Below are 22,639 nucleotides of genomic sequence, written 5' to 3'. Positions count from 1 at the left end.
ACCTTCTTTCCCAAGTATGTTATTTCTTAGTTCTTGGTCATGAATTCCTTATTAGAACTTAGAAACTGAAGAAACAGTGAACTTAATAAGATTTTACCCTCTGACTTTGATTGCATTATATGTTTAATATTGATTATATTTCTTTCCTTTTAGTGCACAAGAGGATTACAAATTCCATCTGCAGCTATAATAAAAATACACAGTCATACTCATCTGCAGAGTTTGTTGATTATGTGCAGCTAGGTTATATCAGCTATTACAAAGTAAACTCGAAATATCTTTTTGGTGCAAGTTCAGTCCGTATAAAGGTAATTTGTAATTTTAGTATTTGTTTCTTTAAGTAATGTAATTTTAATACTTGTTTCTTTAAATAAGTATTGCTCTATTAACTGTTATAAAAAAAAGACCACAAGTGAAAAAAAATTGTCTAATTGAGGAATGCTCGTATTTTTTTGTATTTTTTTTTTTTTTTTTTTTTTTTTTTAGTGCACCATTGGTATTTCCCAACTTTTCATTCCACTTGGTTCTCCAGGCATTTCTTATTATTTGGCAGTTATTGTTCTCATTGTCCCACATATTTTTGATTTCTTTTATTTCTTAGTTGTCTGTCAGATCTGCATTTTTCTGCTAGACTCAACAGCTGCTTCACACTCATTCACCAATCATGTTTTCTTCTCTCGCTTCCTGGAGCCATTTATTCTGATTACACTTATATCATGTCCCAGTTGAGTAACACCTTGTTAAGAAACTTAGGTTTGTCAGGCTCTGGACAATAGTACACAGTAAGAGACACTGTACAGGGTGGCAGATTTTAAGTTACTGTTAGGAGAAACTTGAATAAACACTTTCCATGTGCTAGATGTATTAATGACACACAAGAAGCCAAGTAACTACTCATAACATTAACAAGAAAATAAACTGATGTTGAATGTGGATTCCATGTTACCTTTTGCTATGCACTTCACTTTGGTTTTAGAGTATAGATGTCGTTGTAGAATGTCAACTGGTGGACAGTCCAGTAAGGCCAAGAAAACTAGTATTTTAATTACTTATATATACAAATTGCTTATAACCACTGGATATTTATTTACTTCACCTTGATGAATTCTAAGTTTTACTGCAGATGATTATGAATCAGAAACTATCTGTCTTATCATAGCTCAAGCAACTACATAAAAGCATATATATGCAAAATACTGTTGCCTGTTAGCAGATTTATAAGAATTAGGATTTATAGATTCCCATTGGAAACATTTAGGGCGTTTCCAGAAAATTAGGGAAGACAAATAAAAATACAAAATTTTTACACTTAGAAATGGCCTCCCCCAGCCATTATACATAATCACTCACAAGAGAGAACACAGACACTGGTACTGGGATATTAGGAAGAAAACACCATAAGATTCTCAGCAAACAGCTTTATAAATATTAAGGGTGGTAATGCATATAACAGATAATGGATCAGACAACAATTAATGAATTTATACAGTAACATATGTAGTATCTGAGCTATGGGATGGCAACTCAGTTTATGGAGTAGATAGTGGTGGATGGAAAGAGTGTAACCTAGATGCTCTCGCAGAAATTTATTCCAACAACTGTGTATCCTCACCAAGCCATGCCAATACATTTTTTCACTAATGTACTTTGTGAAAAATAATCATACAATGCACAGAATACCATGATCATGATACAAGAAGTAAACACGGTCTTCCCAAAAATGAACAAATCCCTGCAAGATGCAGAAAGGAGTACATTATACAAGCATGAAAGTACGCAATGAATTTCCAATTCATGTTAAATTATTCATTAGGGATAAGACTAAATTCAAAAAACAGCCAAAACTTTATCTTTCGAATATTTCTTCCTATTCTGACTGGGTAAGGCTGTACATCAATTGTTGACAGTCCATCTTATATGAATTAGATTGTTAGCCATATCCTTTATTTAACCATTATTACTAATACACTCCTGGAAATGGAAAAAAGAACACATTGACACCGGTGTGTCAGACCCACCATACTTCCTCCGGACACTGCGAGAGGGCTGTGCAAGCAATGATCACAAGCACGGCACAGCGGACACACCAGGAACAGCGGTGTTGGCCGTCGAATGGCGCTAGCTGCGCAGCATTTGTGCATCGCCGCCGTCAGTGTCAGCCAGTTTGCCGTGGCATACGGAGCTCCATCGCAGTCTTTAACACTGGTAGCATGCCGCGACAGCGTGGACATGAACCGTATGTGCAGTTGACGGACTTTGAGCGAGGGCGTATAGTGGGCATGCGGGAGGCCGGGTGGACGTACCGCCGAATTGCTCAACACATGGGGCATGAGGTCTCCACAGTACATCGATGTTGTCGCCAGTGGTCGGCAGAAGGTGCACGTGCCCGTCGACCTGGGACCGGACCGCAGCGACGCACGGATGCACGCCAAGACCATAGGATCCTACACAGTGCCGTAGGGGACCGCACCGCCACTTCCCAGCAAATTAGGGACACTGTTACTCCTGGGGTATCGGCGAGGACCATTCGCAACCGTCTCCATGAAGCTGGGCTACGGTCCCGCACACCGTTAGGCCGTCTTCCGCTCACACCCCAACATCGTGCAGCCCGCCTCCAGTGGTGTCGCGACAGGCGTGAATGGAGGGACGAATGGAGACGTGTCATCTTCAGCGATGAGAGTCGCTTCTGCCTTGGTGCCAATGATGGTCGTATGTGTGTTTGGCGCTGTGCAGGTGAGCGCCACAATCAGGACTGCATACGACTGAGGCACACAGGGCCAACACCCGGCATCATGGTGTGGGGAGCGATCTCCTACACTGGCCGTACACCTCTGGTAATCTTCGAGGGGACACTGAATAGTGCACGGTACATCCAAACCGTCATCGAACCCATCATTCTACCATTCCTAGACCGGCAAGGGAACTTGCTGTTCCAACAGGACAATGCACGTCCGCATGTATCCCGTGCCACCCAACGTGCTCTAGAAGGTGTAGCATTCTGCATTGCTGCAAAAGGTGGATATACACTGTACTAGTGCCGACATTGTGCATGCTCTGTTGCCTGTGTCTATGTGCCAGTGGTTCTGTCAGTGTGATCATGTGATGTATCTGACACCAGGAATGTGTCAATAAAGTTTCCCCTTCCTGGGACAATGAATTCATGGTGTTCTTATTTCAATTTCCAGGAGTGTATAATCTATGTTGTTATTTGAATACTTGAACCTCATTTATCTGTTTACATATGATTTAGATTGTAAGTCTCATGACCATTTACATATAGCTATTAATGTGATAATCCGACACGTTCTACATTCTATCCATACACTCACATCAAGGATCCTTGGAATTCAAAAAGAAGTAGATAAATAAAATAAATAAATGGAAAGTTAATCCAACAGCAATAGAGAGTTTTTTAAACCTTGTCAAAGAACAAGAGTGGCAGGCTGTTTATAGTGCCAATAACATAGGTGATAAATATAATGATTTTCTTAACACATTTCTCATGCTCTTTGAGAGTTGCTTTCCATTAGAACATTTTAAATATGATTCTAGCAGTAATAGGCAGCCTGGGTGGCTGATTAGTGGGATAAGGATATCATGTTGAACGAAGTGGGAATTATATAAAAATATTAGAAGTAGTCACTTTCAAGCTACAGCAGCCCATTACAAACAGTACTGTTAGGTGCTTAAAAATGATATTAGGAAGGCGTATGTGGTATGCAAATAGAATAGATACTTCACAGGATAAAATTAAAATCATATGGTCAATTGTGAAGGAAGTGTCTGTTCAGCAGCTCAAGGTCGATGATATAAAGTCAGTTCGTAGTAAAAATATTTCTGTTATTGATAAATCAGATATATGTACAATATTTAACAATCTTTTCTGAGCATTGCTGGTGAATTTAAAAGAATTTAGTTTCTACAGGGAATCATACAACTTTCTTGGCAAATGCCTTTCTGATATTATGTCTGAAATACTCCTCTGTGATACAGACAAGGGGGACATTGAATCAATAATTAAATCACTGAAGACTAAGGACTCTCATGGATAGATGGAGTGCCTAGCAGAATATTAAAGTACTGTGTTGCACATGTTAGCCCTGTGTTCTAACACTAGACAGCCTGGAGTGTGATGCAAAATTGTTTTGCCTGCAAAATTCACACATCTCTCACATCAGTTGACTTACGTGGTATGCACAACCGATCTTCTTCTCTGGATAGCCAGCTACAACAATCTCCAAAAAAACTTCTTCTCCAAAAGATACTGCTGGTTAACAGGAGTTATAACTCTCTCTCTCTCTCTCTCTCTCTCTCCATGAAATAAGCGGATACTCGCAGAATACTTTTAGTTTAGTCTTGGTATATTTCAACTTCCACAAAGAACGAATTCACCACTTCTCACATAAATATTTGAATGTTTGCAAGTCAACCAATTCATCTAGCATTAGACTTGATTAAATACATTTACAATAGCATAGTCTTTACAACCACATAATTTATTAACATGTCTTGCTTCTAGCAAGTCCAACACATTAATTATAATTAACAATTTTTCAATTATTCTTTTTTCTCATTACAATAGTCAACACCATAAAACATCTTAAGATACATAAACACTCCTTGTTCTTCCAATACAACTTCTGTGGCACGAGCAGCAAACACTTGTTGATACCATTCGTCTGTCGCGTCTACCTTGTGCTCATGACTTCTTTCCAGCCTGCACACACAAACATGTGTCACGCAGTATGTACATTCTCTTACACTTATTTTTAAAATATCATGTGTTCAAGACAGTAAAAGGATGAGTGGTTCTAGAATTTATGCAGAAATTCTCAAAGCACTACAGTATTTAGCCATATTTGTAATTTTTTCCTTTAGGAATGGTCAGTTTCCTAAACGATTAAAGTACTCAGTAGTAAAGCTGCTGAATAAAAAGGGAGAAAAGGATACTGTAGACAATTTTAGGCCTATTTCTATGCCATCAGTATTTGCTCAAGTAATTGAAAAGGCTGTGTGTGTAAGGATAATTGATCATTTAATACCACACGATTTGCTATCAAATGTACAGTTCAGCTTTAGAAGTCATTTAACAACTGAAAATGCTAGCTTCTCTTTTCTCTGTGAGGTAATGGATGGGTTAAACAAAGGGTTTCGAATGATAGGCATATTTTTTGATTTAACTAAGGTGTTTGTTTGTGTTGATCACAAAATATTGCTCTAGAAGTAGGACCTTGGCGGAATATGGGGAGTTGCTCACAATTGGTTCACCTCTTACTTTAGCAACAGACAGAAAAAAAAAAAAAAAAATCATTATTTACAAGGTTGAGAATGGCTGTGATGTGCGGTCTGAGTGGGGTATGGTCAAGTTTGGGGTGCCCGAGGGATCAGTTTTGGGGCCACTCCTGTTCTTTATTTATATAAATGACATGCCCTCTAGTATTATGGGTAACTCTAAAATAATTCTGTTTGCTGACGACACTAGCTTGGTAGTAAAAGATGTTGTGTGCAACACTGACCCAGTTTCGAATGACCTAAGTTCATGGCCTGTAGAAAATAAACTGATGCTAAATCATAGTAAGACTCAGTTTTTACAGTTTATAACACACAATTCAAAAAACCTGACTTTTTAGTTTCACAGAATGGGCGTATGATTAGTGAAACTGAACATTTCAAATTTCTAGCTGTTCAGATAGATAGTAAACTGTCATGGAAAGCCCAAGTTCAGGATGTTGTTCAAAGACTTAATGCTGCCATTTTTACTACTCAAGCAGTATCAGAAGTGAGTGATCATTCTACACAAAAATTAGTCTACTTTGCTTATTTTCATTTGATTATTTCATATGGTATTATATTTTGGGGTATTATTTCCCATTCGAAAAGGATATTTTTGGCTCAGAAATGGGCAGTTTGGGCAATAAGTGGTGCAAGTTCATGAATGTCTTGTCGACCCCTGTTTATGAGTCTGTGTATTTTGACAATGGCTGCTCAATATATATAGATTCCATACCGTAATTCCGTGTTAACAATATTAGCTTATTTCCAAGAATAAGCAGCTTTCACTCAGTTAATACTCAGCAGAAATCAAATCTGCATTTGGATCAGACTTCCTTAACTCTTGTGCAGAAAGGTGTGCAGTATACTGCTGCATCCATTTTTCAATAAGCTACCACTAAACTTAAAAAATCTTAGCAGTAATCTATGTGCTTTCAAATCGAAACTGAAGAATTTCCCTCTATGTGACTCCTTCTATTCTGCCAAGGAGTTCCTTGAAAACTTAAGCTGATTCTTGTTGTATTGTTGATTGCATTTACTTAAACTTATGGCTTGACTTTTTTTGGGTTCATAAACATTTTATTTTTATCTGTTACTACTTTTATGTTCTAATTTCACGTACTGATACGTTCCATGAATGTGGAAATTTGCTTCTCAATTGGTCACACAGAACTTAATGTGTAAATTAAAATAAAAAAATAAAATAAAACATTTATCATTAATCATTTGCAAAGTTTAAGTTCAATTTGCAAGGATCTTAATTATTTTATCAAGTTGGGGGAAGAGGGCAGTTGCCATTCCCTGGTTCACACTGGGTATGTCCTTGAATTTATGTCACATATCAGCTCTGCTGCAATTTTTGCACAGTATTTTATGTGGGCGTGACCACCAACGAGCTCTTCACTGTAGCGAAGATGTGCTTCTTCATATTTTCATTGCACAGTGAATGATCAATTAGATTTTAGTCATGTAACTGCAGAAATTCTATTTCATCTAATATTTTGGTGAAAGGCATGCAGTTTAAATTTAGATGAGGAAACAGAGTTTCTGCAGGTGTACACCAGAAATCTAATTAATCATACTTACCTGACAGATTATAAGCAATATGAGATCTATAAATGCTATTTTCCTGTCAGGCAGGAAACATTGAAAAAGACATGAATATTTTCTATATTGACATTTTTGGTTGTATTTCACATTGCTGGCAGTATATAAAAGTATGCAGCAAACTGAAGTGACTATACTATTAGAAACTCTTGGAATCCAGAGCCATCTGGCACTTTCAGTTTCAAGGATAATTACAACAAATGACAAAACAGTTTTTGAACTTCATGACGTATGGCTCTGAGTATATTTATGATTACTCATTTGTGAAGTATGAGTTCAGTTTTCAAGGATCATAATTAATTTAACAACTTGGAGGAGGGGGCAATTATCCTCCCCTGGTTCACAATGGTATGTCTTTGAATATATGTCATATACCAGCTCTGCCGCAACGTTTGCACACCACTTTATGTGGGCACGATCGCCAACCAATTGCTCATCCTAATGAATGGCCACAGCCAAAACAAGACCAAGAGCAGAGTTGATCACCCATTTGTGGAACTGTTGCTGAACACAATATTCTTGATTTCAGTGATTGCTTCATAACCTATGCCTTCTGCATCCTTTCCTCTAACACCAACTGTTCTAAACTATGTGGATGGAAGTTGTCCTGCCCTATGATCCTAACTTCACTCACGTCCCATCCACACGCTCTTCATAGTCTCCCCTTCCTCTGCTCTGTCACCCACCCAGTCCACTCTGCCACAACATTGCAGTCATGAGCGGCACAAACTCACTGGTGCCGGTGTCTGTTTGTTGCATTTCTATCGCATGTATGTGCTGGACTCCTCTGAAACACCAGCCACCCTTCTCCATCTCTCCCTCTCACTCATTGCCTCCTTTCCTCCCTCACTCACTCCACCCAAAACAACTAATATGTTGGTGTGTGGGTGTCCTGTAACTCAGGGTTGTCCAGAAGCTAGCAATGTTTTCAGTCACATTTATGTGCTGACGACTCAATTTGTCTGTTATGCTGTGAGTTTTTACCTTTACCCCTAAATTATTTACATTATAACTGATAAGTTTAATAATAACTTCCCAAATTTCATAGAATCTGTTATTACTTCAAGCTCAAACAAAGCAGAAGTACTTCAATATTTAAGAACAATGTGGAAGGCATAGTTTCACACTCGATCTTTATGTAGAAGAGACTAAGAGAAAATAATATATTTCTACAATATTTGAATTATAAAGTCCACACTAACATTCACAAAATACCTGGATACCAGTACCAGTCATGATTGTGCTGAAAACTAACTAAATGAAGACACATCACGTTAATGAATAGTTACGGAAAATGAAATATACCCTTGTGCATCATATCGTCCTTTTCCAGATTATTTTTTCCTTTCTTTTTGTCCTCTACAGAGCTAAGAAGAAATATATTATTTGATGCCACATATGATAGAGAATCCCCATAATTTGCTTAAATGCTTGACAAGAAAGCAATTTTTGATGAAATAAATTTTTATTAGTGGCATATTAGTAAATGATTTTTATCTTTTGTTTCTTTTGGTATTACACAAACTTAGGTTTACCAATGTCACATTACATCTTAGATATTTTAGTGATATAGTCTTTTTTCTTTGAAATCTTTTAGTAAGTTATGTTATGTTTTCTGTTGTGACAGTCTGTTTGTAAATGTTAGCTGTATATCAGTAGGCCTATTTATATTTTGGAATTACAGGTTGGCTGAAGGGCTGATAATTACTTACCTTCAAGAGGCTAAATACAAGTATTCTAAACACATTTAAATGCAGAAAAATCTATTATGTAACTATTTTGTGTAGATGGTGCTAGACAGCTTTGATAAAGGCTAAAAACTACATTGTAAATAGACAGCTATGCTTCTTTAATTTTACCTTTTTACTGTTACGTAATAAAAATAAAGAAGTACAGCTGTATATTATATGAAGTAATATTTAACTATTACCTAACCATTTGCTCCTTCCTCACACACCGATATCAGATCGAATCTCTCTCACAAATGTGCCTCACTGATTCTAATGTGCTATCAGCCTGGTTTTTAGGCAGTTTTCCACATCTTCTGAAGTAAATTCTGAAGTAAAATGACGGTCTGGTTCCCACATCTCACTGCAGATACACAGTGAGCAAACACTTTGAGAAACATTATTACATTTGAACATGCAGTTACACCAGATGCAAACAGTAGGGGTACATTTATCTCTCCCGTGAGGAAGCTGGCTGTAGATTTAAAATTCCTTTGGGAGTGGTGACACCATGATAATATGAGACATATTCAGAAAGTAAGTATAATAGATGTTTTACATTATTTTAGAAAAAGTGTATTTGAAAAAAAATTACAGGATATTGTTTATATACTTGCTGATCATTTCTCCACATAACTGCCATCGTATTCATTGCTTGTGGTGAGCCATGGGACAAGATTCTTTATGCTGTCCTGAAAGAACTTTCTCACCGGCTCCTCCCCCCCCCCTCTCCCCCCCTCCCCCCTTTCAGAACCTCTTTCTGCACCTACTCAACTGTTGAAAATTTAATTCCCCCCACTTGTGCTTTCAGGGCAGTGGAAAGATCTGAAGGCACCAAGTCAGGGAAATGTGGAGAGTGGTTCAAAATATTCCAACCAAATGAGTCCAAGAGCACCTTGCTGGCCAAGGCTGTGTGAGCATGAGCACTGTTGTACAACAAGCACACTGCCCTCATCAGCCTCTGTGATGACTGTCTTTTTCTCTCAGGCACTTAATGAGTCACCAGTGTTTCATCTATAGTCATGACAGAGCTCATAAAATCCTCACCTTCCAATTCAAGTCACTCAAGAACCACATGGGTGCTACTTACCTGATTATTCTAGTACTGCTCTGTCAGCTGTTATGGGACCCTTCTTGCACACAGTTTTCAGTACCCCTGAGTTTCTGTGAGTGCCTTTTTTTTTTTAGAGAGTTCTGGTGAATTGTGGAAACATTGCAGAAATTTCATCCACTGTCAGTGGGGCCTTCACAAACAGTTTCCTCATTTTTTTTGGTACCAATTCATCAGTCAAAATGGAAGATCTTCCACTCCTCTGTTTGTCATGAATATTTTTTCTGCCTTCACTAACCTCCCTAACCACCATGTAAACACACTGATTCTGTTTATAACATGTCTATCGTAAACTGTTTTGATTCATGAAAAAATCTGGTAGATGTTATTCCTTTTGTGAGTGGGAAGCGGATCACACCATGTAGCTTGCAGTTGTCAGGATTTATTACTGACATCTTTCACACAACTGGACACTACAATGTTAATTTACGTAGCAGTTCTCTGTAGGAAGGAAAGAGAATAGATTGGGGAAAGTTAGAAAGAAAGGGTAGGTAATTCAAATTGCCTCCATATTTTCTCCATTTCCTCATAACAGATGGCTTCCTTTCAATATGGATCGTGTACCATACTTCCAGACTTATAGCCCTTTCCTCCAAGAGGAATTAACCTACAATTACAACAGCTGGGTTATGTGTCTACTAGAAGTAGTTTGTGTTTTGCCTCCTGAAAGTTTGTAATGGCCAGCCATTCTGGTTTCTTGTAATTTTACATTTTTTCTCAAGTATTTATATTTTATCATTTATATGTTAATTAATTTTGTACTATTAACTGTACTTCATACTGTTATTTCATAACTGTACTCTTTCTGACTCACTCTATGAATCTCAAACTGTAAATGAAAAGGCAGTTTAAAAAATATAATCTTGAGTTCTTTCCCTCTGTTTCTTAAGGTGCAAAATATTCAATATGGCACAGTTGAGGTGTGCTATTCAAGAAGGATTGAGTTTCCAATGAATAATACACAAACAAATGGTAATGATGTAACATGCATAACAGGCCAAGGTGGAGATAAGGAAATTTCTCTTTCATCACCGTGCAATGGATATGAAAAAATACTGTATTGCCCTCCATTATATATTGCAGTTTTGGGGCAACAATCAACTGGTAGTGAATGTACAGGTGAGCTATAAACATGACATAATAAATTATACTATTTTGTGCTTTCAGCTTTACTTTTATGTGGGGAAGACATAGGTTCCTTCTTCACAGTAGACCCATTTTGAATACTGAAAATTATTTTTAACATGTTGTTGTTGTTGCTGTTGAGGTCTTCAGTCCAGAGACTGGTTTCATGCAGCTCTCCATGCTACTCTATCCTGTGCAAGCTTCTTCATCTCCCAGTACCTACTGCAACCTACAGCATTCTGAATCTGCTTGGTGTATTCATCTCTTGGTCTCCCTCTATGATTTTTACCCTCCATGCTGCCCTCCAATACTAAACTGGTGATCCCTTGATGCCTCCGAACATGTCCTACCAACCGATCCCTTCTTCTCATCAAGTTGTACTACAAATTTCTCTTCTCCCCAATTCTATTCAATACCTCCTTCATTAGTTATGTGATCTACCCATCTAATCTTCAGCATTATTCTGTAGCACCACATTTCAAAAGCTTCTATTCTCTTCTTGTCCAAACAATTTATTGCCCATATTTAACTTCCTTACATGGCCACACTCCATACAAATACTTTCAGAAATGACTTCCTGACACTTAAATATATACTTGATGTTAACAAGTTTCTCTTCTTCAGAAACGCTTTCCTTGCCATTGTCAGTCTACATTTTATATCCTCTCTACTTTGACCATCATCAGTTATTTTGCTCCCCAAATAGCAAAACTCCTTTACTACTTTAAGCATCTCATTTCCTAATCTAATTCCCTCAGCATCATCTGACTTAATTCGACTACATTCCATTATCCTCATTTTGCTTTTGTTGATGTTCATCTTATATCCTCCTTTCAAGACAGTGTCCATACCATTCAACTGCTCTTCCAATTCCTTTGCTGTCTCTGACAGAATTACAATGTCATCAGTGAACCTCAGATTTTTTATTTTTTCTCCATGGATTTTAATACCTACTCTGAATTTTTCTTTTGTTTCCTTTACTGCTTGCTCAATATAAAGATTGAATAACATTGGGGAGAGACTACAACCCTGTCTCACTCCTTTCCCAACCACTGCTTCCCTTTCATGCCCCTCGGCTCTTATAACTGCCATCTGGTTTCTGTACAAATTGTAAATAGCCTTTTGCCCCCGGTATTTTACCCCTGCCGCCTTCATAATTTGAAAGAGAGTATTCCAGTCAACATTGTCAAAAGTTATCTCTAAGTCTACAAATGCTAGAAACATAGGTTTGCCTTTCCTTAATCTTTCTTCTAAGGTAAGTCATAGGGTCAGTACAGCCTCAAGTGTTCCAATATTTCTACGGAATCCAAACAGATCTTCCCTGAGGTTGGCTTCTACCAGTTTTTCCATTCATCTGTAAAGAATTGGTGTTATTATTTTGCAGTTGTGACTTATTAAACTGATAGTTTGGTAATTTTCACATCCGTCAACACCTGCTTTCTTTGGGATTAGAATTATTATATTCTTCTTGAAGTCTGAGGGTATCCTGCCAGTCTCATACATCTTGCTCATCAGATGGTAGAGTTTTGTCATGACTGGCTCTCCCAAGGCTGTCAATAGTTCTAATGGAATTATGTCTACTCTTGGGTCCTTGTTTCGACTTAGGTCTTTCAATGCTCTGTCAAACTCTTCATGCAGTATCATATTGAGGCGTTGCATCTTCGCATCGCTTCTGTCAGTTGTTAGGACAATATCGTTATAGGCATGAGTCATTGACAGATGTCACCAGCTGACATGGACCTGAGTTACAGAGCTGCACGTAGTTATACGTAGAGGTCAGCAGTTGACGGACAGTGCTAGCAGTCGTAGTCAAAACAATGTTGTAAAGTTATGTTTGATTAATATTTAATGTATTTGCATAATTATAATTGTTTTATATGTGTAGTAATTAGTAGTGTGAGTGTTGTATGAGCGAAGAAGAACAGAAGCAAATGAAAATTGTTTTGTTTATTCATGAAGTACCAGTTAAACTATACAGGGGATTTACTATAATTAAATGTGCAGTCAGTTTATGTCATGAGTAGAACACAGATTAATCGGTAATTTCAGAAGAAGCAATTTTATATTTGATACTTTTCTAAATTTATTTATTTAGCAATTGCCATAGAATGAAATGCTTTACTATGATTGGTCATTGAAGTAAAGCATAGGTTAGTGCGGGATAATATTGCAACCTGATTTGCTGTTTGTGATATCAACCAATCAGAAAAATGCAGGCTCGCGCCAATCTATTCTGGGAACAAGGCCTTTGGTGTGATCTAGGAGAGTCGGGGCTGAGGGTCGGAACATCTCACTGAAAGCAGCTCCAATGAAAGTACTGTAAAATCATGAAAAAATGCTAATTACGAGCTTGCGAAGTAGTACAAAGTGTATTTAAGTGAACGGTATAGTGGAAGTCATGAGGAATTTAGGAGGAATATTAAGATTGTTGCTTTTGACTGTTAGTTAAAACCGTGTGGCATGTTGTGCGATCTGAGACTGGAACAGGTATTACATGTAGAGCAGAGTGCACAACATTTGAGCGAGCATTTTCATAACTAAACGGTCTAGTGAACTCTATTAACTTTGGTAACGGGTGTAAATACCATAAACTGGCTACGTGTGTGATTGTGGTGTGTGTGTGAACTTCACATTGGTTGCCACTTAGTATGGACTTGGCAGTATTAACTGTGATCTTTATCGTAAAAATACACATGAAAATTTACATTGTCTAGTTAAAACTTTTATTTCAGTAGCTCGCCACACCCCATTTACCAGACAATTCTATGTATGTTGTGACCTGCAATGGACAGTAGTGGTCTAGTATTTTCTACTATAGCTTTTAGCTAGACAAATAAACATTGCTGGATACTGGCAGGTCAGAAAAAAAAGGAAAGGAAAAAAAAGTGCCACACCGCAATATCTCCAATTTCATCTTCATCTAACTCCTCTTCCATTTCCATAATATTGTCCTCAAGTACATCACCCTTGTATAGACCCTGTATATACTTCTTCAACCTTTCTGCTTTCCCTTCTTTGCTTAGAACTGGGTTTCCATCTGAGCTCTTGATATTCATACAAGTGGTTCTCTTTTCTCCAAAGGTCTCATCAATTTCCCTGTAGGCATTATCTATCTTACCCCTAGTGAGATATGCCCCTACATCCTTACATTTGTCCTCATAGCCATCCCTGCTTAGCCGTTTTGCACTTCCTGTCAATATCACTTTTGAGACGTTTGTATTCGTTTTTGACTGCTTCATTTACTGCATTTTTATATTTTCTCCTTTCATCAATTAAATAAAATATTTCTTCTGTTACCCAAGGATTTCTACTAGCCCTCATCTTTATACCTACTTGATCCACTGCTGCCTTCACTACTTCATCCCTCGATGCTACCCATTCTTCTTCTACTGTATTTCTTTCCCCCATTCTTGTCAATTGTTCCCTTATGCTCTCCCTGAAACTGTGTACAACCTCTGGTTTAGTCAGTTAATCCAGGTCCCATCTCCTTAAATTCCCACCTTTTTGCAGTTTCTTCTGTTTTAATCTACAGTTCATAACCAATAGATTGTGGTCAGAGTCCACATCTGCCCCTGGAAATGTGTTACAGTTTAAAACCTGGTCCCTAATCTCTGTCTTATCATTATATAATCTATCTGAAACCTGTCAGTATCTCCAGGCTTCTTCCATGTATACAACCTTCCTTCATGATTCTTGAACCAAGTGTTAGATATGATTAAGTTATGCTATGTGCAAAATTCTACCAGGGAGCCTCCAATCCATATTCACCTACTATGTTCCCTTCTTTTCCTTTACCTACTATTGAATTCCAGTCACCCATGACTATAAAATTTTTGTCTCCATTCACGATCTGAATAATTCCTTTTATCTCATCATACATTTCTTCAGTTTCTTCATCATCTGCAGAGCTAGTTAGCATATAAACTTGTACTACTGTGGTAGGCATGGGAATTGTGTCTATCTTGGCCACAATAATGTGTTCACTATGAAGTTTGTAGTAGCTTACCCACACTCATTTTTTTTTATTCATTATTAAGCCTACTCGAGCATTACCACTATTTGATTTTGTATTTATAACCCTGTATTCACCTGGCCAGAAGTCTTGTTCCTGTTGCCTCTGAACTTCACTAATTCCCACTACATCTAACTTTAACCTATCCATTTCCCTTTATAAATTTTCTAACTTACATGCCAGATTAAGGGATCTGACATTCCATTCTCTAATCCGTAAAATGCCAGTTTTTTTTTTTTCTTGATAGCGACATCCTCTTGTGTAGTTCCCACCCGGAGATCTGAATGGGGGGCTATTTTACCTCCAGAATATTTTACCCAAGAGAACACCATCATCATCTAACCATACAGTAAAGCTGCATGCCCTCAGGAAAAATTACGGCTGTAGTTTCCCATTGCTTTCAGCCGTTCACAGTACCAGCAAGGCCATTTTGGTTAGTGTTACAAGGCCAGATTAGTCAATCATTCAGGCTGTTGCCCCTGCAACTACTGAAAAGGCTGCTGCCCCTCTTCAGGAACCACAGATTTGTGTGGCTTCTCAACAGATACCCCTCTATATCTCTGAGACACGCAAGCCTCCCCACCAACGGCAAGGTCCATGGTTCATGGGGGGGGATTTTTAACATTTTTACTTTCAAATAGGTCCATTATGAACAGTAAGAAACTGTGAAATATTTCAAATGGAATTGTGTCTTTATCAGAGTGCATGGACCTGTCATAGAAATTCTGAATGAGTTAGCTGTAGTTGAACAAAATTTTGATTAATTGGTTAATTTGAAGACTTACTTGACTATTTATGTCAACTAATTTCTGGATCAAATTTTAAATCTTTCTGAAGGTCTCATTGAATGAGGGCATTTATTACTGTCAGTGGAGGTTTGTACATTGGAGGTGGACATTAAGTTTGGCAGTTCCATCGTTGGTGCTATATGAGAGGTGTAGGCTATGTTTTGTTACTGGTTTTTCCTCTCTCACCACCACAGAATACATTGACACTCCACATACACACTCATGATACAAATCTCACATGACAAAGGAAAGATGCCACTGTGTCATGTGGAGGAAGAAACTCCTAACCACTTAGATGGAAAAAAACTACCCATCGAGACCTCCCAGACAGTAATGTCATACACATGGTTTCATTACTGTTTATATCTATGTATGAGGGGGGACCCAGAAATAACCAGAATCATAATGTTTCACATCAAGTACTTGTAGTATCAGGTTGCACCACCAGAGGGTTGTTGTAGGACCTCTCCTGAGTCATACCACTGGGTGGCATCACCCATCAGCAACTAGTGTGGTTTCAATCACAGTTCAGTACAGTGCAGGCTCAACATGAGAAAATGGGTACACTTGTTACAATCAAGAGGCACCTTTGAAATTTTGTTTTCTATTCGCCAAGAAATTGGTGGAAACTGTTGTGATGATGCAAACAGCTTACAAAGAATGTGCTCTTAGTAAAATTAATGTGTACAAATGGTTTTCTCCATGTAGAAAGGGAGAAATGGCCATTGGAGATCAATCTCCTTCTGATCAAAGTAAGGACAACAGTGACAAAATCTATGACCTGGCCAATGAAGATTGACGCAGGACAATCGACCAACTCAAGGGCTTGTCGAGGCCATCCTGGAGCTCAGTTCAGCGCATTTTGACCACTGATTTGGGGATACAAAGAGTGCCAGCAGAGTTTTTGTCTAGACTTCTTATCAGTGGCCAAAGGGATTGTCACTTTCAAGCCTGTCATGAAATGAAGGAAGGGTTCAAAGATGATACAATTTTTTTCAACAAAATCATCATAGGTGTGTCATGGTGCTATGGGTATGATCCAGAATGTAAACAACAGTCAACTCAGTGGAAGTCAACAGCCTCATCTCATCCAAAAATGAGCTCAGCAGGTGAAACTGAATGTGAAGACAATGCTGATCCTTTTTTTTTTTTTTTTTTTTTTTTTTTTTACATCAGAGGGATTCTTTCTCAATACCAGACAGTAAACCAGAAATTCTGTTTGGAGGTTATGACAAATCTGCTCAGAAGATTGATGTGAAAACGTCAGGATTTGTGGAATTCCAATGAGTGGCTCCTGCATCACGACAATTCTCCTGTGCACGACTCTCAGTGTTTGCCAGTTTTTGGCCCCAACGAAGATGACTACCTTGACCCACGCAATCTATTTGACAAATTTAGCACACTTGGACTTCTTCCTGTTTCTGAGGAAGAAAAGGAATAGAATGGGAAGCATTTTGCCAATGTCAAAGATGTAAAACACTGTGTGAAGAAGGTGCTTCCAACACTGAAATGAATGTTTGGACAAGTGAATTAAAGTTCATGGAGAGTCTTTTGAAGGAGATTGACGCTGTATTTGAAAAACAATAAAGTATATGCTTTCTACAAAGAAATTCCAATTACTTTTTGTACCTTCTCATGAAATTTAGATTTAGCAACTTGCTATGAATAGGCATATTCTCACATATTAGTTATTGTTGGGGTTAGACTAACATATCTTCTCATTATATGAGGGTTGAATGAAAAGTAATGCCTACACCTTCATTAATTAGGTTTGGATGGGAATATTTTAATAAATCAAATGCAGAAATAATCCTTAGAATGTGATCTTCAATTACCAATATTCACTTTTCCACATAATCACCAGCCAGTTGGATACATTTCTGCCAACTATGAACAAGTTTTCTGAAGCCATAATGGAAGAAGTTGACACTCTGTTTCCACAACCACAGCCTCACAGTTCTCTCAACATCTTCATCAGAAGCATAATGATGTCCCTGCATATCATCTTTCATTATCAGGAACAGATGGAAGTCAGGCTGTGCTAAATGTGGACTGCATGGACTATGCTGTACAGTGGTGAGATTCAGTCTCTGAAGTTCTGCTATGGTGGCACGTGAAGTGTGTCGTTTGGCATTGTCATGCTGCAGGAAAACATTTTCTTTTTCTTTTTCGACCCTTGTTAGCCATCGTTTCAGAGATGTAATGCTCTGAATTTATTGTTGTTCCATGATCAAGGAAATCAACATGGATAACGGAACTTCCTGGCAGATTAAAACTGTGTGCTGGACTGAGACTCAAATTTGGGACCTTTGCCTTTTGCGGGCAAGTGCTCTACCATCTGAGATACCTGAGCATGACTCAAGACCTGACCTCAAAGCTTCAATTCTGCCGGTACCTCATCTCCTGCCTCCCAAACTTTCCAGAAGCTCTTCTTCCACAGTTTTAATCTGCCAGGAAGTTTTATATCAGTGCACACTCTGCTGCAGAGTGAAAATCTCATTTTTGGAATGTGGATAATAGCATCTGCTTTCCAGAACACTGTGGCCATCGTTTTTCCAGCTGAGAGCTGTGTCATGAATTTCTTTTTCTGGGGCAAGTCTTTGTGTAGATATTCTATAGACTGACATTTCTCCGGTGTACCCATGTTTCGTCTCCTGTCAAAATTGATTGGAGAAAGGTGCCACCTTTATTCTCGTAACACGAGAGGAGTTCCTGGCATTTCAGGAGTCAGCATCTAGGGTACCCATCATGCACAGATGCCAAACAAATCAATAATGTGACCCACAGGTTCTTGTGAAATGCTAGTAGTGCTTGCAATTTCTGTCTGAGTGATATGACAATCATCCTGAATCAATCTGTCAACATTTTGCTTGTGAAACTTGGTTGTTGCTGTCACAGGACGTCAAACTCTTTGTGTGTGATGCAGGTCAGATGTTCCTGCCTCAGCATCTTTAAACTTACTCCCCAACAATGCACAGTACTCACATCAACACAATTGTCATAAACTGCTGTCATTCTCTGATGAATCTCCTTTGGGGTGACACCTTCTGCTCTCAAGAATTCAGTGACTGCACATGACTTAAATTGAATTGACCGGCCGTCTGCACAGGATTCCATACTTTACACTGTAACAACACAACCATTCAATGCTAAGGCTTCCTGCCAAATAAAGCTGTAGAGAAGAGGCTACGGAACAAGCCAGTACCTGCCGCATACCAATGCTGCCAACTGTTGAAGAGTTACGAAGGTGGAGGCATTACTTTTTAAGTCAACCTTCGTATCAACTGTACATTGATCCACAAGTGCATTTTGTCACACGGAGAATGACATGTGTTTGTAAAGGAGCTAATCCAGCAGAATGATATTTGACATTACAAATTGGATCTAAGTTCTGAGTTCAATGACTTTATTATTAGTATCATCATTTACTGAATTCATTTAGTTTCTCATTTCATGCTAAAACTATAATAGAACTGAAAGAATTGTGAAAAATCTGACTTGCCTTGACATAAAAACTCAATTTTTAAAATGTTATGATGATTCCAGTTGTATGTAAACGTTCCTATTTTGTTTCTGTGTCATTCTCTTTACCTACATTGACTCTGTTATATAATGTAAAGCTTAATTTTTCCAGGCTTTATACCACTGAGGTCTCTTTTTTGGATATTATTTTTTACGAAATAGTGGTAATTTCATAGTTATCTCCCTGTTGTGTTGTAATGGACCTGCCATATCCTACTTTGGTAAACTTTTTTTATAATTTTCTTTGTTACATAGTTTTTGTGTGCCAACTGATCTATAAAGAAAGTAAATCTTTGAATTTTACCCTGTCATTATAATGAGGTGAAAATGATTACTTTTCATTCCTGGGTTTTACATCCACCTTGCGAAGCAAGTATCACTACATTTTTCTGGAAAACATTTCGTTTTAATTATTTCAGAAGGATTTACAGTTAGAGACAAGTTTAATAGGACAGTTTTTTTCTTTTTTTGTAATTGTATTATATGTAACTCAGCCTTGCTGGTAAATGCTTGCAAAAGCAGTGCAAGAGCATATTTATGAGCAGCTTTGAGTGATTTTTCATACATATATCTGTAGATGTGACTAGCATTAAAACTGCTCAACAAGAAATAAAATCAGCACAGACAAAGGCTTAAGATATGTCATTGTGTACAAAGTAAAAATGTAATGTATAAGTGCAGGAGAACTTTATCTGTGTGTTTTACAATATTCCATCTCTCCGTGTCTATAACAGTTTGGAAAGCCCATTTTTTTTATTGATTGTGATGCTCTGCATATTCATGTTACCATCCAAGACCCAGATGAACTTAGACACTTATGGAGACTCTACACAAAACAATACAGAAATGCAGACAGAAAGCAATTCTAGGCTCTCTTGTTCACAGTGCCACACCCAAAGAGCCTTTAATAACCTTATAAGACATATTAGGTAGGGTCTTCACTTCTTGGCATCAGAGTGATATGCCCCTTCTTCCTAACCATCCTAAACCTGTCTCTCTTTTCTTCCTGATGAAGGAGCTGTCAGTTCCAAACACTACAGTAAATTTTTATCTACTTTTATTTTATCTATTGGAAATTCTAGAGTTTCACCTTCTTAACTTGAATACCAGCCTGTTATTGTAATTTTACAGTTTCCTCAAGTGAAATCTCCTTTTGATATACAGTATCTATACAGCATTAATGTATTATGAGAAAGCTGAAAAGGAATTCATTTTCAACTATCTGTGAAGATTTACTGTCAAAATGTATATATTTTTTCCAGTTACCCCATACTGTGCTAAAACAACCAGCTTTTTAAAACTACTCAAAACCTTTTCAAAAATTTTACACATAAGGGCCATCTGTTTTGTCCTGTGAGAACCTTCATGCATAATTTCTGTATTTACTAATCTTTGGACTTTCTTATGTTTTATTTTGCAGTAAAAGGGTGTGTAGATGTTACTGATATCCAGATGAAGATCAGCCATCAGGGACTAACTTGTGGTGTCTCGCAAATACTGGGTAATAAGATGTTAATTACTGTTGTGTTCCTGGTGTTGTTACGTTCCATACTCAACAGATAAAACTGAAAGTGTGGCGATTGGTTTCCAAGAAACTCGAGGCCATATGAAAATGGCCAAGTCCAACTGTTCAATAAACTGTTTATACTGAAGAACAGTAACTGTTTAGTAGCAAGTAGTGTTATGCAAACATAAGCTGACAGTGTATCAGTGTGTGTGTGTGTGTGTGTGTGTGTGTGTGTGTGTGTGTGTGTGTGTGTGTGTGTGTGTGAGAGAGAGAGAGAGAGAGAGAGAGAGAGAGAGAGAGAGAGAGAGAGTGTGTGTTTGTATACACTCTTAAACATGCAATATAGAATTTTTTGTGAGTTTATCTGTGAGGCAAATAGCACTTTGTTTCACAGAGGTGGAATTTAATTTGATTATGAAGGTGTTTAATACACAGAATCATCTTTGTAATAGAAGGTGTGACATGTGACGTGACATAATTTATGAATATTTTAAGCAAATTTGGTAGTCAGGAATACAACAACTTCAACCCCCATTCCACCCTCCTCCCTCATCTTTAGAAATGTGTTACCAACCCTTGCATCATCTAATAATTCAAGCAGCATTTCTGAACATCTGAGAAAGAGAAGAGAGAGAAAAATATTTGTTGACCCTAAACATTCTCCTTTTACTGGCGAAAATATGTCAGTTATGTTAAAAATAGAGAAACGTAATTCCTGCCTTAGTTATAAGTTAGTGTTTGGTGTAAGTAATTATTATGTAAACTTAAATTGCTGTAATATATGTTACTTGTGTGTAATTAATGCTTGTTTTGTCATTAATATTTTAATAAACTCTATGTTCTTGACTTCAACCAAGACATTATTGTCCACCTGCCATAAGTCTCCATAATTGATGATATTTATCTGGAAAACAGAATAGTAATACAGTTAGGTTCAAGAACTGTAACCCACCCTCTCCTCTTCCTTTCCTTTCCTTCTACATTTTAAGAATTTCACATTTCATTGTCAGTAATGAAATAAAAACTTTATTGTTAGTGATGTTACATGTCACTTAGATTTCCTATTTACAAGCAGCCAAAACAATGACAATGAGAGGAATGTAAATTGTTCTTTCTCTTGTATTTCCTTCTTTCGTAAACATCAACGGGAATCTTCTCCCTAGGACAATAATGTGAAAAATAACCTCTCCTGTCACAGCACTATCTCCACCAAAATTGCCATAAAGGTAAAATGTAACAATGGCAATGAGAAATACCTGCATTCCTGGCATTATTTTAGTGACAACACTGCCCTCAATTCATATATATATATATATATATATATATATATATATATATATATATATATATATATATATATATATATATATATATATATATATATATATATACCATCAAGAGGACTATTTTACATTTAGCAAAGGAGCGGTTGCTTTGAACAGTATTGCTGATTATATAGGATGACAGGCAGGTGCCATAGCAAATATATTATTTTCTCATAAGTGTCCCATATCTATCAACTGAGAACTAGGAAGATATCACAACAGTGTGGAAGGTAGGAGCATTGTCCCTCATAATCTCACTTTCACTGTTCATGTGTCAAGCTGCAGGATGGCTCTCACAACACAAGCAACTTTGGTGCTGACGTATAAAGGGAAACAAGCTATCATGACAAGAGAAGCTCAGTATAGGAATAAGATGCCAGATGTGATGCAGTAGACTCACTTGCCACATGGAGTTGGTTGAGACAAGAAAGTTGCTTGTGTAAAGGGAGCTTGACCACAACGTGGTGACCAGCAAGTATGAGATCTTTGGCCACCACATGGGGAAAGTGCAGTTTGACATCCAGTTTAGATACAGAACATTGGTAGATACAGAACACTGATGTGAGAGTTAATAAAGTTTAAGTCCACTTATGTTCTGATTTCAAATGACTAATGTAAATGCGGAGAGGGGATCCAGACTATT

General features: G+C 37.6%; 1 protein-coding gene across 2 annotated transcripts in view; it reads left to right on the top strand.

Moving 5' to 3' along the window:
• The window catches only part of LOC126336641 (uncharacterized), a 184,822-nt gene extending 163,299 nt beyond the window's left edge, over window positions 1-21,523 (top strand). For both annotated transcript variants that reach the window (XM_050000562.1, XM_050000564.1), the window contains exons 14-16: window positions 154-308; window positions 10,608-10,836; window positions 20,585-21,523. In XM_050000562.1, coding sequence (XP_049856519.1) covers window positions 154-308; window positions 10,608-10,836; window positions 20,585-20,727 — 527 coding nt within the window. In that variant the 3' untranslated portion in view covers window positions 20,728-21,523. The remainder of the gene's footprint in view (window positions 1-153; window positions 309-10,607; window positions 10,837-20,584) is intronic.
• Window positions 21,524-22,639: the final 1,116 nt, after the last annotated feature.

The sequence above is a fragment of the Schistocerca gregaria genome, chromosome 2 (assembly GCF_023897955.1).
Source record: "Schistocerca gregaria isolate iqSchGreg1 chromosome 2, iqSchGreg1.2, whole genome shotgun sequence".
NCBI classification, from domain to species: Eukaryota; Metazoa; Arthropoda; class Insecta; order Orthoptera; family Acrididae; genus Schistocerca; species Schistocerca gregaria.
This window is presented reverse-complemented; position numbering and strand designations above follow the sequence as displayed.